The sequence below is a fragment of the Mytilus galloprovincialis genome, chromosome 1 (assembly GCF_965363235.1).
Source record: "Mytilus galloprovincialis chromosome 1, xbMytGall1.hap1.1, whole genome shotgun sequence".
Lineage (NCBI taxonomy): Eukaryota > Metazoa > Mollusca > Bivalvia > Mytilida > Mytilidae > Mytilus > Mytilus galloprovincialis.
The window spans coordinates 62,595,682-62,610,227 of record NC_134838.1 but is presented as its reverse complement, the minus strand read 5'-3'; the positions used below and the strand labels follow the sequence as shown (position 1 = coordinate 62,610,227).

The window sequence follows — 14,546 nt, the reverse complement described above, 5'->3', positions numbered from 1 at the left end:
ATTTGTAATGAAAAAATAAAGGTTTAATTTTTTGCTGAAATTTTTGTACCCACGAGCCACCTTAACGGGTATTTGTGTGCTTTTTGACAGAAACCCCATACTAATTGTTTTACTGATTGACAAGTTTTCTTGATGAAAAATTATCTCTTACATTAAAGCATATTGTTTTATTGACAAGTTTTCTTGATGAAAAATTTATCTCTTACATTAAAACATATTGTTTTATCTTTGCAGCAATGAAAAAAAAGAACACTGTAAAAATGCACCTATTTCCGGCATATGTTATACAAGGTCGTGCAGTAAAACTACATCGTGATACCTTGCTTTAAAATAAATGTAAAATAGACATCACTGGAGCTTCGTTTTGTTTTTCTATAATATACGAGACTATAATGCTTTATATTAATAAAAGGACAAACAGAGTAAGCGTTAATGAGACAGCAACCACAGAAAAGATAGCTTGGACAAAATCATCTAGAGAATAACAGTCAGTTTCAACAATATCCATTGTGTCTGTACAATTTTAATAGCTCTTACTTGATTCCAAATCTATTAAAGCTGATAACAGAAACAATTACAGATGTGGAATTGCCACACTCGTGCAGTTTAGATATTCGACAGCAGTTACAGAAATCAATAAAAATAACAACTGTGGGTTCGACCAGTGAAGCTGGACTGACTATTGAAGATTATTGAACTGCTGACACTTCTGGAACAAATTAAAATTAAAATGCCGCACACCCCGGGTAGTTCCAACTATGTTCTATACCGTACACATGGTATCTCATTTTTTTCTTGTTTTTTTTTTTTTTAAAGTTTCATACATTTCCATATCATGTGTATTTTAAAAGTTATATACATTGTCTTCTGTAATTAAGAAATTTTGTGAAATGAACCTCGTAATTTAAAACATACGGTCCTGCGACACTGCAAATTTTTATTTTCATCTTGTTGGTTGACTGGGACGCTGAATAACATTTGGTGGAAGAAATCTTTCTGTAATAATCTTTTAAAGTTGTTATTGACCAAAAAATGATATCCTTAATCCCGAAAGTACATGACTGATCATCGGCTTAAGTTATAATTTGATTACATCTATGCCTTGACTGACATACAATCATCAATCTGTGCAAGATTTTCATATTTTTTGTAGAGTTTTATTATTTCCAGCTCTGAGATCTCTTTAACATTTTTGTCGACAAATAAATAGTTATCTTCAAATATCACAGAACTGTCAGTTTAAACTGGGATACCAGTTTTAAACCAGTGAGGGCTACAGTCGCATCCTGCTTATACACCCAGCTTATGGGTAGTTGGTCTTATCTGTAGTGATAAACCGGAAGCGGAAGTAAATTATGTATAGCGTCGTGGCAGGGGCTCGTTAACAACAACACTTCTGTCAGAACAGCTCACTGTGTCTACGAAATTTATAGTAAAGTTTGATTTGTGTGATCTGCACGTTAACTAAGGTATGTTCATGTATTACCGTTCAAGTGATTTAACCAACACCTACTACAATTCCAAATTACCATGTCTAGTTACTGAATGTCATGATGCAATAGTAAAATTTGTATCCCTATTAGTAGTCCGAGATTACTCTGACGTCCAACGGCTGTTTTGTCAGACACGGCCCCAGCTTGTCTGGCAAAACAGCCGTTGGACGTCAGAGACTGAGTAATCTCAGACTACCCTATAAGCTGCGAAAACGTAGCTCTTTAGGTCCTGTTGATAATTTTGATATTTGCGAACCATGGCTAAACAATTTCAAAGGACAATAGACCTACGTTTCGCAGCTATATCCCTATAAGATCAAATAACCTATAGTTTAGGATATATATAATTTCTGATAACCTAGTGCAAAAAAGAAAGAAAAAACCTCTGAACCAACCTGAGTGCTGAGGAATGTATTTTAACATCCTGTATCCTCATTCAACTGATATAGTTGTGTCAGTTTTGTTTTAATTTATTCGTCCAGAACATATATGAAATATTTGCCACTTGATGTTAAGCAATCAATAATCAATAGTTACAATTTAATCAAATTATCGCTGTCATCAATGTTCATGTATCTTTGTATAACTGGTCGTTCACCCTGAATTAAAATCGGTAAAATCAGTGCTATCATCAGTACATGTACAAAAAAATGTATGTTGATGGAGTGCTGAAATATATAGTACGAAGAAGAATGGGAAATACTTATGTCATAATGTTTGTTTTTGCTTTTGCAGAATGAAGGCTTTAATTCTTGTTGGAGGTTATGGTACAAGGTTAAGACCTTTGACCCTGAGTTGTGCAAAACCATTGGTGGAATTTGGTAACAAGCCTATGCTGCTTCATCAGCTTGAAGCTTTAGTTGAGGTTAGATTAATACTGAAGTGACGAGTCTTCTTGGTTTGGTGGTACAGTATATACATGATATAACATTAAAGTTAAAATGTTTAAGGAAACAGTGAACATGCTGAAATTTATAATAACTATTCTAAGCCTTATACTCCAATTTATCCATTGTTGTGTAAAATTAAGTTAGCTTTTATTAAATATGTAAAACAGTAATAGTTCAATTACTGTTGGATAATTATTAAATGTAGCTGTTAGGTATCAATTTTTTGGGGGGGTCATGCAGGGCTGGTATTATTAAATTACCAGTCATTGTCATAGACAACTTAAAGTTGCTAAGAGTAAATGTAAAAAAATTGTTTTTAGGCAGGTGCTACACATATTGTATTGGCTGTAAGTTACAGAGCAGAACAGATGGAACAAGAAATGAGGATTATGGAACAAAAGGTATACTTATCTAGCCTAATTCCTGTTTTGTATTTTCACCTCTTTCTGCTGAGAGGAAAGTGTTCTCCAATGGAAAAAATATTAATTTATGTTTTTGAAAAGAGCTTGATTCATTGGTTGTAACTTGTGATGTGCTGAAAAAGGTTAAGTTGTAACTACTAACATAAGTAGCATTGGGGATATCAAAGTATGAAAAGTGAAAAACATCCTCTGCATTTAACCTTTGAACCATTAAAAGTAAAACATATGTAAATCAATTAAGGTGATTATCACTGATTAAGTAAATCAATTAAGGTGATTATCACTGATTAAGTTTTGTTATTACAATTTACATGCAACTCGAATAATCAAATTTATTTATTCTTATACATGTATACAATTCAGTGGTAAACATTTTGTAACACAATCTTAAAATGACTGTTTTTTTTTTATAATTTTAAGATACTTGTACATATTATAATAATAACTCTATTATGTTTTTTTTTTCAGCTAGGAGTTACCATAACAATATCATTAGAATCAGAACCATTAGGAACTGGTAAGAATATGTTTTTTAAGACATTTTGATATATGAAAAGTAGTTGGCATCTTTTTGTTGCATTCTGATAAAAACAACAATTTTGGTAACAAACTGAAATGTACATGTAGACTTAATAATTAAGTTCCATTACCATGATAACTGAAGGTAACCCAGGTACTTTGGATCAGTAAGCAGTTCCTATATATTCTGTTTATACATGTATATATGAAAAAGGATATAAAATATGACTAAATACTTATCACATGCTGTATCATCACAAGATACCAATTTCAGTCCAAGGGCTTTTGGCCCAAGTGATGATATTGGTTGAGGGTGATCCCGCATTTGGTAATGTTTTTGCCATGCATTATTCTCTATATATAAAAAAGAAGATGTGGTATGATTGCCAATGAGACAACTCTCCACAAGAGACCATAATGACACAGAAATTAACAACTATAGGTCACCGTACGGCCTTCAACAATGAGCAACACCTGTACCGTATAGTCAGCTATAAAAGGCCCCGAAATGAAAATGTAAAACAATTCAAACGAGAAAACTAACGGCCTTATTTATGTAAAATGAATATGTTTGTTTCATGCCTCCAGTCATTAAAAGGGGTTCTTTTTAATATTGTAAGATTTTGTTTTTTCAATTTGCAAATTTCCCTTTGTCCAAATCTAAATTGCACAACATAACATACAAAAATGACATGTCATTTAATATGCATTTTATCCACAGTGTAACAGTTCATTCCTTAATATCAATGTCCATCCATTGTCACTCAAGTCAACTACATGTATTGTCATCTATCAAATTGTTTGAATAATACAGGAGAAATAAGATGCAATATTCATTTTATTATTTCAGCTGGACCCTTATCTCTTGCCAGTGAACATTTAACAAAAGACAATGAACCATTCTTTGTATTGAACAGTGATGTAATCTGTGATTTCCCATTCAAACAAATGGTTCAGTTCCATAAACACCATGGGAAGGAGGGAACTATAGTTGTAAGTATATATATCATATATTTACCTTAATTACTTTCAGCAAAATTATTTACATAAAAGAAGTCAGGAATCACTGAAACAACATTAAATTGCAATAATTTACCTCTTAGTTCAAATAATTTAAAAAAAAAGATTTTAATATGGTACTTTGTGAAAATATTTTGTATACTTTTATTTTAGATTGTATGTTTTCTGTTTCTTTTTTGAGATATTTGTTGGTTATTTTAGAAGTATACAGTTGTGTCCATTTTTATACGACCGCAAAAATTTTAATTTTTTGGTCGTATATTGCTATCACGTTGGCGTCGTCGTCGTCGTCCGAATACTTTTAGTTTTCGCACTCTAACTTTAGTAAAAGTGAATAGAAATCAATGAAATTTTAACACAAGGTTTATGACCACAAAAGGAAGGTTGGGATTGATTTTGGGAGTTTTGGTCCCAACATTTTAGGAATTAGGGGCCAAAAAGGGCCCAAATAAGCATTTTCTTGGTTTTCGCACTATAACTTTAGTTTAAGTGAATAGAATTCTATGAAATTTTGACACAAGGTTTATGACCACAAAAGGAAGGTTGGGATTGATTTTTGGAGTTGAGGTCACAACAGTTTATGAATTAGGGGCCAAAAAGGGGCCCAAATAAGCATTATTTTTGGTTTTTGCACCATAACTTTAGAAATCTATGAAATTTAAACACAAGGTTTATGACCATAAAAGGAAGGTTGGGTTTGATTTTGGGAGTTTTGGTCCTAACAGTTTAGGAATAAGGGGCCCAAAGGGTCCAAAATTGAACTTTGTGTGATTTCATCAAAAATTGAATAATTGGGGTTCTTTGATATGCCGAATCTAACTATGTATGTAGATTCTTAATTTTTGGTCCCGTTTTCAAATTGGTCTACATTAAGGTCCAAAGGGTCCAAAATTAAACTTAGTTTGATTTTAACAAAAATTGAATCCTTGGGATTCTTTGATATGCTGAATTTAAAAATGTACTTAGATTTTTAATTATTGGCCTAGTTTTCAAGTTGGTCCAAATGGGGGTCCAAAATTAAACTTTGTTTGATTTCATCAAAAATTGAATAAATGGGTTCTTTGATATGCCAAATCTAACTGTGTATGTAGATTCTTAATTTTTGGTCCAGTTTTCAAATTGGTCTACATTAAGGTCCAAAGGGTCCAAAATTAAACTAAGTTTGATTTTAACAAAAATTAAATTCTTGGGCTTATTTGATATACTTTATCTAAATATGTACTTTGATTTTTGATTATGGGCCCAGTTTTCAAGTTGGTCCAAATCAGGATTCCATATCAAGTATTGTGCAATAGCAAGAAATTTTCAATTGCACAGTATTGCACAATAGCAAGAAATATCTAATTGCACAATATTGTGCAATAGCAATTAATTTTCAATTGGAGTTATCTTTCTTTGTATAGAATAGTAGTTGATAATATATGTTGGAAATTTGCCAGACATGACTATGATGTCATTTTCTATTTTTATTTGCCAATAACTTTATGTAAATAACTTCATTGGAAATTTGCCAATATAAAATGTTGCTGATGAAGCTTTTTTTCCTTATCTTATCTAAAATGTTTTTAGATAATGTATGTTGGACATTTGCCAGACATGACTATGATGTCATTTTCTATTTTTATTTGCCAATAACTTAATGTAAATAACTTCATTGGAAATTTGCCAATATAAAATGTTGCTGATGAAGTTTTTTTTATTGTTTTATACAATAAACAATGTATATTCACTTTTACTACCAACCAATCTTTACCATTCAGTGATAACAAGCACTTTATTTTACATTTTAATATTTTATGATGTATTTAAAAGAGTAGTTATTGTTGCAAACTCCATTAGAAATTTGAATTGATATCAGTTTTGGAAAAAGGGAAACAGGGATGTGAAAAAAAGGGGGGGGTTTAAATTTTTCTCATTTCAGATTTCATAAATAAAAAGAAAATTTCTTCAAATATTTTTTTGAGAGGATTAATATTCAACAGCATAGTGAATTGCTCAAAGGCAAAAAAAAACTTTTAAGTTCATTAGACCACATTCATTCTGTGTCAGAAACCTATGCTGTGTCAACTATTTAATTTTAGATTTAAAAAGTTTGAAGAAGAAATCTTTAATTGATTTGTAAAATCTTGACATTTGTTTTGTGTAAAAAAAACCCATGTAATGTCAAAAATTTGATCACAATCCAAATTCAGAGCTGTATCACGCTTGAATGTTTTGTCCATACTTGCCCCAACTGTTCAGGGTTCGACCTCTGCGGTCGTATAAAGCTGCGCCCTGCGGAGCACCTGGTTGGTTTTATCAACACCTGTTATTTTTTTGTACCTATCTAATTTTCTATTTTTTTATGATGTATTTTTTAACAGGTTACTAAAGTAGAAGAACCATCTAAGTATGGTGTAGTAGTATACGATGCTGAGAATGGTAGAATACAAAACTTTGTAGAGAAACCACAGGAATATGTTTCCAATAAAATTAATGCTGGAATGTATATATTTAATCCTTCAATCCTCAAAAGAATTCCTGTAAGTATATGAAATGACATTAAATTTAAATTTGAAAAAGTCACATAGCAAATACAATTAGCTTACATATTCATTATCACTATTTTAGGCCAACATTAAAAATATCTTTGTTTCCCCTCTCCGACTAAGGTTACATGTATTAGGGTATGGGTAGGTAGGTAGGCAAATTATTTTATTTTATTTCTTGATATAATTTTTCTATATAGGTAAGATAAGTCAAGAAAAGTGGGGTATAACCTGTATTCAGTGTACACCCCAGTTTTCTGATGTTTAAAACAGTATACAGGGACCTCCTTTTTCCTATTCATTTTATGGTATGAAATCTACAAAAGCACATATCCTTCATATGATCATGATGATACATTGTAACAATATGTGTAGTGAAAGGAAGTGTTTAATTAGTTAAAAATCAAGCTTATTTCAAGTCTAATTTGATGCATAACTCACAAAAAAACAATTCCTGTTTACCAATTCATACCCGGATCATCAATTATGAGATGACAAAAAGATATGTTAATGACTTGGGAATTAAAATTTAATGAATAAAAATTTTCAATAGCAGTGAACATAATTCAGATATGTTCAGTTGCACCTGGATCATGCAGCTTAATTCCTAAACAAAAGATTTGCATGTTTTTTTCGAGTTCTAGAAAAAAACAAGGCTTCACTTATATGTTTTGTTGTTCCTTTAAGTATTTACAAATTCAAGTGATGCAGTTTTAACGTAAAACGTGCCCTTTTGTAAATTTCATGCCATAAATTGAAAAATAAAAACACATTTAAACTGGTCTTGTTTACACAAGAGGTGAAAGCAGGGAATTCATGTATCCAACATTTTCTGCCTTGTACCCAACCTGTTTAAAGTCGAAGACAAAATAGATTGATTTCAAAGCACGATTCAGACCATTTTTACTCAAAGATTTTATCCTTTAAACAGGAACAGAGGTAAAAGACAAAGCCAATCAAGGTGCACTCAATGGGTTGAAAGATGCTTCAGATTTTTTTATTCTCAAATATCACCCTTGCACACAACACAGTGGGTGGTCTCATTGGGGTGTAAGCGTGACGTGGGATTGCCGATTTTTTGTAAGCGTGACACGTGAAAGTCAAATTATTGTGTCGGGAAAACGGGAAATGAGGTCTAGCGGGAACCGGGAAATGACAAAAAAATGAGAATTGCTTACGTACATAGTGTAAGCGGGATACGGGAATCTGACAAAACAGTAAACGGGATCCGGGATTGGAACCCCCCAATGAGACCCCCAACACAAATCGTGTAGCAAGGTAGTTTGTTTTCCTTGATTTCGAATCATATAGACGCTTCAATGCAAAAATGCCTTGATTTAAAATGCTTGTTGATTACAGCATCGGAAAGGTATTACAAGAAACCAACACACGTTTACTACAGCATCAGAAAGATATCACCAAAAACCAACATAGCAAAAAAAAAATTGGGGGAAAGAATGGCCAATAAAATTTTTCGAGTCGCTGCGATTCTACCGGGTCGGTGGTGGGAGGGGAAACAAACAATATTTTATTTTTGGCCTTACAAAATGTTCCTTTGATCTTGTTGACTGATAATTTCGTTTCTCAACGTGGAGTCAAATGATATGAAAAATTATCGCTAGAAACTAAGGGGGCATGTAGCGTTGTCAATGAAACATCAATAAATATTAATGAAATTGACAACGTCGTCATAGGTAAAATAGCGATAAACAGATTATTATTGGTCATCTGAACTCAAATTGCTTTTCTCACTTTCGATGTACTGGTTCAAGCAAGAATTTCAATATTGTTGAGATGATCAATGATAATCTAAAATTATCCTTGAAATACCACTTTTACTGATGAGTTCCGATTTACCGGAAACTCACGCTTCATACAGCTGACGATGAGTCCCATTTTACCAGGATCCAAATACCTCTTTTATATTTCCCGCTCAAAAGAGTGCAAACACAAGTTATCTTTCTTTGATGAATACCAGGTTGAAAGTGTAAACATGGCGCTTCCGTTTGTTGAAAACCATGTCAAAATCAGAGGAAATTTACAAATTTACAAGAATTTAAAATGAGGGAACATTTTTTTTGAAAGAATATGGAAGAATTGAAGCCAAACTAGTATACTTTTTTTTACATAAAATGTTGTTTTATGTACAAAACACTTGGAATGAACATCGTTCAGTGTAAGGAATTTGTACAGCCTCATTAAATTTTTCAAAATTTTGCTGTTTTGTGTAGAAAAATTACGATTTTGAGTCAAAGAGCTGAATTTTGAGAATTTCACCTAGATATTGCCGAAAATTTGAATATTTTATGAAGAAAATATTATCAAAACATGAACAAAACTGTGAACATGGTGTTAGTGAATAAAATACAGACACAAATAACTACAGACAAGTTTTTATTGACATTTATTATGAAGATCTCCCACTTGTGTAATAGTAGCTAGGGAAGCCATCGTCTCAGAGTAGCTTCTGTCTGGGCAGCTATCAGTGAAAGGGTTAATACATTTGTAAAAATGTGCTGTCATTATTCCAATGATAAATTTTATTAAATGGATGATGTATCTCCCTCAGCTTTTATATTTTTGATCTTAACTCTTATCAAATGGAAATTATTCAAGTGCAACAAATTGTTATCATATTTCTATATTCAAAAATGTCTTCCGAATATATATCAAAATGTGATTTATTTTGTGGAACACTTATCCTGAAATACTGAAATGACTTGTCGATGTTATATATTGTTCAACATATTTTTTCTTTTTCAGCTAAAACCAACATCAATTGAAAAAGAAGTATTCCCTTTTATGGCAAAAGACAATGACTTATATGCTATGGAATTACAAGGTTTGTTTAAACAATGTATTAAATACTATTTTGTCAATTTCATTTATGTGTACTATCATCTTACTACATCAGCAAAAATAAAGTAAAAGTATCATTTTGTTTAGAAAGTATAACTATGGTAAGGGACATAACTCTCGAAATCAATGGATAGTTTGTAATACCTATTTGAAGAATGTAAATATGTTCAAAGTTTTTAGTTTACACAGATTGTTGTATTGCCTGGTACTGACCAGTTGGTTGCAGTTGACTAACACATGTACTTCTGTCACGTTGCATCATCAGCATTGTCTGCACTAAATCTTGTTAATACTATATCAGTTAGTTAATCTACAACTCCTTGAAAATTGCTAATATAAAATTCGACCAAACTTGCTAAGACTTCTGCAAGATTTGATGATTTATTTTCTGAATATATTAGAGGTATCAATCCCATAGGAAGTGATTCTTTCATTTACAGTGTTATTTATTTAATATATTGACATAAAGTGAAATATTTAAAATTGATATATCTTTTACAGGCTTTTGGATGGATGTTGGACAGCCCAAAGATTTCCTGACAGGCATGTGTATGTATTTAACATCATTACGACAGAAATCACCAGAGAAATTATATACTGGAGAAGGAGTAGTTGGAAATGTATTAGTTGTAAGTATCCAAATATATTCAGAAACAATGTCAATTATTCTCAAGTTTAAAAAAAATATAAGCCTAAAATTGTATAGTTAATGAAGATATATGTATTCCCATATCTCTAAATTGAGTAATCATTCTTGAATGAGGGGGGGTTGGAGGGGTCCTGATTGGAAATCTCGGGCTTAAAAACGTAAAATCCTGAGGTCCTGAATTAAAAAAAAATAGATCCTGACATCCCAAAATTCTAAAAAAGAAATCTCGGATCCAGAAAGGGTCAATCCCCAAAACCTGAGCTAAAAAAAAAACAATCCCAACGTCCCGAAAAAGGTCCTGCCCCCTCTTGAATAGGTATCCTGTGTATAGTTTCTTAGCACTAAATAACCTTTTTGTTGTATAGTTTAAAACAATACAATTATGGCAAACAATAAACAATTGGAAAACAACTGTCATATTACTTACTTGGTACAGACATTTCCTTATGTAGAAAATGGTGGATTAAAACTGTTTTTAAAGCTAACTTAACGTTTCATATGTATGACAGTTACATAAAATTTCATTATATTGAAAACTATGTGTGCACAAAACAAACAGACATTATAGGTAAAAAAATAGGGGGTAGAGCAATCAACATTGTGTTATAATCTTTAAGAAAATGGATATTCTTAATACCCATGAAAATGTCTGTGCCAGATGAATCAATTTAATATGATTATAAAATAATTTATGTTTTTACAGGACCCTAGTGCCAAAATAGGACATAACTGTAGAATAGGTCCCAATGTAACGATTGGTCCAAATGTTGTAATAGAAGATGGAGTCTGTATAAAGAGATGTACAGTATTGAAAGAAGCACATCTTAAGTCTCATTCCTGGCTAGATTCATGTATAGTTGGCTGGAAATGTAGTGTTGGTAGCTGGGTAAGTCAAGGAAGATAACTTCTTATAGAAGTTAGTTTCATAATAAGGAGATGTGGTATGATTGCCAATGAGATAACTATCCATCAGAGTTCAAATGATGTAGAAGTAAGGAATAATAGACCACTGTTTGCCTTTTACAATGAGTAAAACCCATACCATTTAGTTAACTATAAAAGGCTACTGGTATGTTTTCATTTTTCAAAAACAAAATCAATGTTATTACTGATTAAAACAATATTTAAATATTTTACTACTGTTTAAATCTGTAACCTTTGAGAATAATCTATTCAGAGGATCTTTTAGTTACTATGGATCATATCTAAAATTAGGGGCTTTATAAACAACATCAACCTAAAATTTAGGTTGTTATGTCCCATTTGTAATAACATATCTACAGGTAGAGTGTTTTTATTGTACAGTTATATCAAATGAGACCTGTTGGTAAGAGTTAAATGATTTGTTCTGATAGAGTGAAGCAGCTGTAACTGAGTAGAGAAAGTTATATTAAAGAGTTCGGAATTAAACAAATAAATTAATTTTGACACAACAAGAAATAATCAGAATGGTTATTTGTATGTTTGATAAATTTTTCTTGTATTTGAAGTAGAATTGATTATTCAGCTTAAATATTTTAAAGATTAATCTGTTATCATTATAACTAAATTTGAAATCTTTTTGTCTTGGTTTTTAACTTTATTGTTATTTTGTAGGTAAGAATGGAGAATGTATCAGTTTTAGGAGAAGATGTAACAGTTAAAGATGAACTATATATAAATGGAGGTAGAATCCTGCCTCATAAATCTATAGCTGTGTCAGTTCCAGAACCTCAGATTATCATGTAATGTGTTCAAGAGACATTAAGATATTGGTTTTAAATATTGTTAAACAGGGTGTAGAAGTGTGACTGCTAACATTTCCATTATTTAAACTATCCAAGTTCATATAGAATAAGTGGTGTATTTCATAGGATCATTGCTTAAATGATATGATAGATTTTGGTCATGACTTTAAGAGATATTGATTTTTCAGTTATCTGATGTACATTATTATAAGTGTGAAAGTGCAAAATTTTACAATTTGTTGTATTAAAAAAGGGGGGATTCTTTCAAAATGTTCTACTTAAACTGTGTGTTTGACATAAGACTAAATGGATGCTGCTTTATATCTGTCCATATCCTGTATGTGTGTGTTTTTACTTATTTTCTGTTTTGTTTGGGTGGTTTTTTATTAGGGGTAAAGTTATGTATTCTGGGATTGTTGTAAAATACTGTAAACCAACTCATTTTGCTAGGAAAATTGTATGTCAAATTTGTAAATAGAAACAAATGTGAATACATCAATGTATAACTACTTTTATGTGAAAAAATTTACATAATGAGAAAAAAAAAGTGAAACAAAATTGCTGCAGTTGGTAGAAAAGACTGAATGACAGAAAATAGTCTGAAAATAATTTGGTTTAAAATATATAGATAATGAGATATTATAGGAAATCCAATTTTATGGCTTTAAGGAAAGTTTGACTGATACTCATATTGAGTACTTTAGTCATACTATTTAATTTATCTGTGGCAGCTTACTAATAAAAATATTATTGCATTTTATAGCATATTGTCCAATATTTCACCTGAAAATGGTTCTGTCATAATAATAGATAATATGGGGAATGTGTAAATGTAGCAATGCCAAGAAAACATTTGTATGGTCCAATATTTTACTTAGATATTGGTATTATGAGAAAATGATGATACTTGAGGTATGATTTTTAGGTTGTTAAGTAATAAATAGATATTTTTTAAAAGAAATGCCAGATTTAAATTATTGCAAAGCAAAGATACACTATTTGTTAGATTTATGACAAAACAATTATCCTAAACAGATTGCTAATATAAGCAAATTTAATAGTAAATAAATTAAGCAACCATGACTATATTAAATATAGTCATTTGCCATTTATTAACACCAATTTTCTATTCAACCAACCATTTTAATTTCAAATTGCACACAAGGGACTCATCCTGAGCATGCATGAAATGTTTGCCTATTGACATTAAGCTACCATTAATCAATCACATAAGGGACCATGAGTTGTAATATTTATTTTGTTGTTGTATATATCATTTGTTATTTATGGGATAATCCAAAATTTGTTAACTTTGAATGCTTTAACCTTAAGTGTTATTAGTGCTAACTTGTCTTTGTTTTCCATATATGTTGAATATTCATTTAACAAATTTTGTTTCTAGACAAACATTAATCAATAAAAAAAAAGTTTGGGAAAAATTAAAGTATATATTTATTGGAATGAAACATGACAAAATTTTGTGTTTTTGTTGTTTTAAATACAAAGTCTAAAATGTTCAGAAACAGAACTTATGTTTGAAATTCTTTTTTGGAGTGCCAGCTATATCCATCAAATCGAAGTATCATTATGTTACTTGAATTGGTTTACAACATTTCAAAGCTCCTTCATCGCCAAAATCATATTCAATTATTCCAAATATAGCATAATGAACATACTACTGGAATTGGTTCTTAACATTTTCAAAAAGATCTTCCATCTCCACAATCACCCCATCGTTTCAAATACCTGGTATTTAAATTAGACAGTGAAACATTCTTTTAAGTTGTAGCATTTATGTTGTTAAAAGATTATTTAAGTTGTGATATTGTTTAAGTATTTGTGGAAGATTAATGACATGGACATCATTCTTTATGCAATATTTATTAAAACAATCTTTTTTTTATATATATGAACTATGATATTGTTTTATGTCTGAAATTTATACAAACATATTGAATTATTTATATTTTTGAGGGAATAAAACTTAAAAAATTATCTTTTGCTGGTTTTGTTATTAAATTGTTATTTTGCAGAAAAATCAAACATAAATCTGAGGATTTTTATTATCTTACATGTAAATGTATTTTTAGCAACAAAACAGCACAAAAACAATATCTGAGACTAGTCTAGGAAGCATCGAGGAAACAACAATAAATCTGCATACCAAGTTTAATCATCAGAAGTTAAATGGTACAAATTTATCTTTTGGATAGACTGACAGATTCTTATATTCCTCCCAAAACTTTGTTTGTGGGGAGCATAATTGAATTAAAAAGACGAAAATCAAGCAATATCCAATTATCTGATTTGTTAATCCTATTTCTCTTTTTGTAAAGATGCACTATGTGTAAAAAACAAAATCCAACAAAACAATATTCTTTACTCAAACATTATAACTTGTCGTTCTGCTTCTGGGGTCAAACATGAACATCAATTTTC

At 30.8% G+C, this 14,546-nt stretch overlaps 1 protein-coding gene across 1 annotated transcript; it reads left to right on the top strand.

Annotated features, from left to right (window-relative positions):
• Positions 1–1,323: 1,323 nt before the first annotated feature.
• Positions 1,324–14,102, top strand: LOC143080720 (mannose-1-phosphate guanylyltransferase catalytic subunit beta-like). The gene is made up of 10 exons (XM_076256719.1): positions 1,324–1,469; positions 2,229–2,358; positions 2,704–2,784; positions 3,274–3,322; positions 4,175–4,317; positions 6,708–6,866; positions 9,636–9,714; positions 10,233–10,360; positions 11,084–11,266; positions 11,977–14,102. Exons 2-10 carry the CDS (start codon positions 2,230–2,232, stop codon positions 12,106–12,108), a joined length of 1,083 nt encoding a protein of 360 aa, XP_076112834.1. The 5' UTR covers positions 1,324–1,469; position 2,229; the 3' UTR covers positions 12,109–14,102.
• The last annotated feature ends 444 nt before the right edge of the window (positions 14,103–14,546 follow it).

Excerpts from the sequence above, each read along its gene's own strand:
- LOC143080720 (XM_076256719.1), top strand. The coding sequence starts at position 2,230 with ATGAAGGCTTTAATTCTTGTTGGAGGTTATGGTACAAGGTTAAGACCT. Across the intron at positions 3,323-4,174 it reads ATCAGAACCATTAGGAACTG|CTGGACCCTTATCTCTTGCC; the intron begins GTAAGAATATGT and ends TTATTATTTCAG. Across the intron at positions 11,267-11,976 it reads AATGTAGTGTTGGTAGCTGG|GTAAGAATGGAGAATGTATC; the intron begins GTAAGTCAAGGA and ends GTTATTTTGTAG.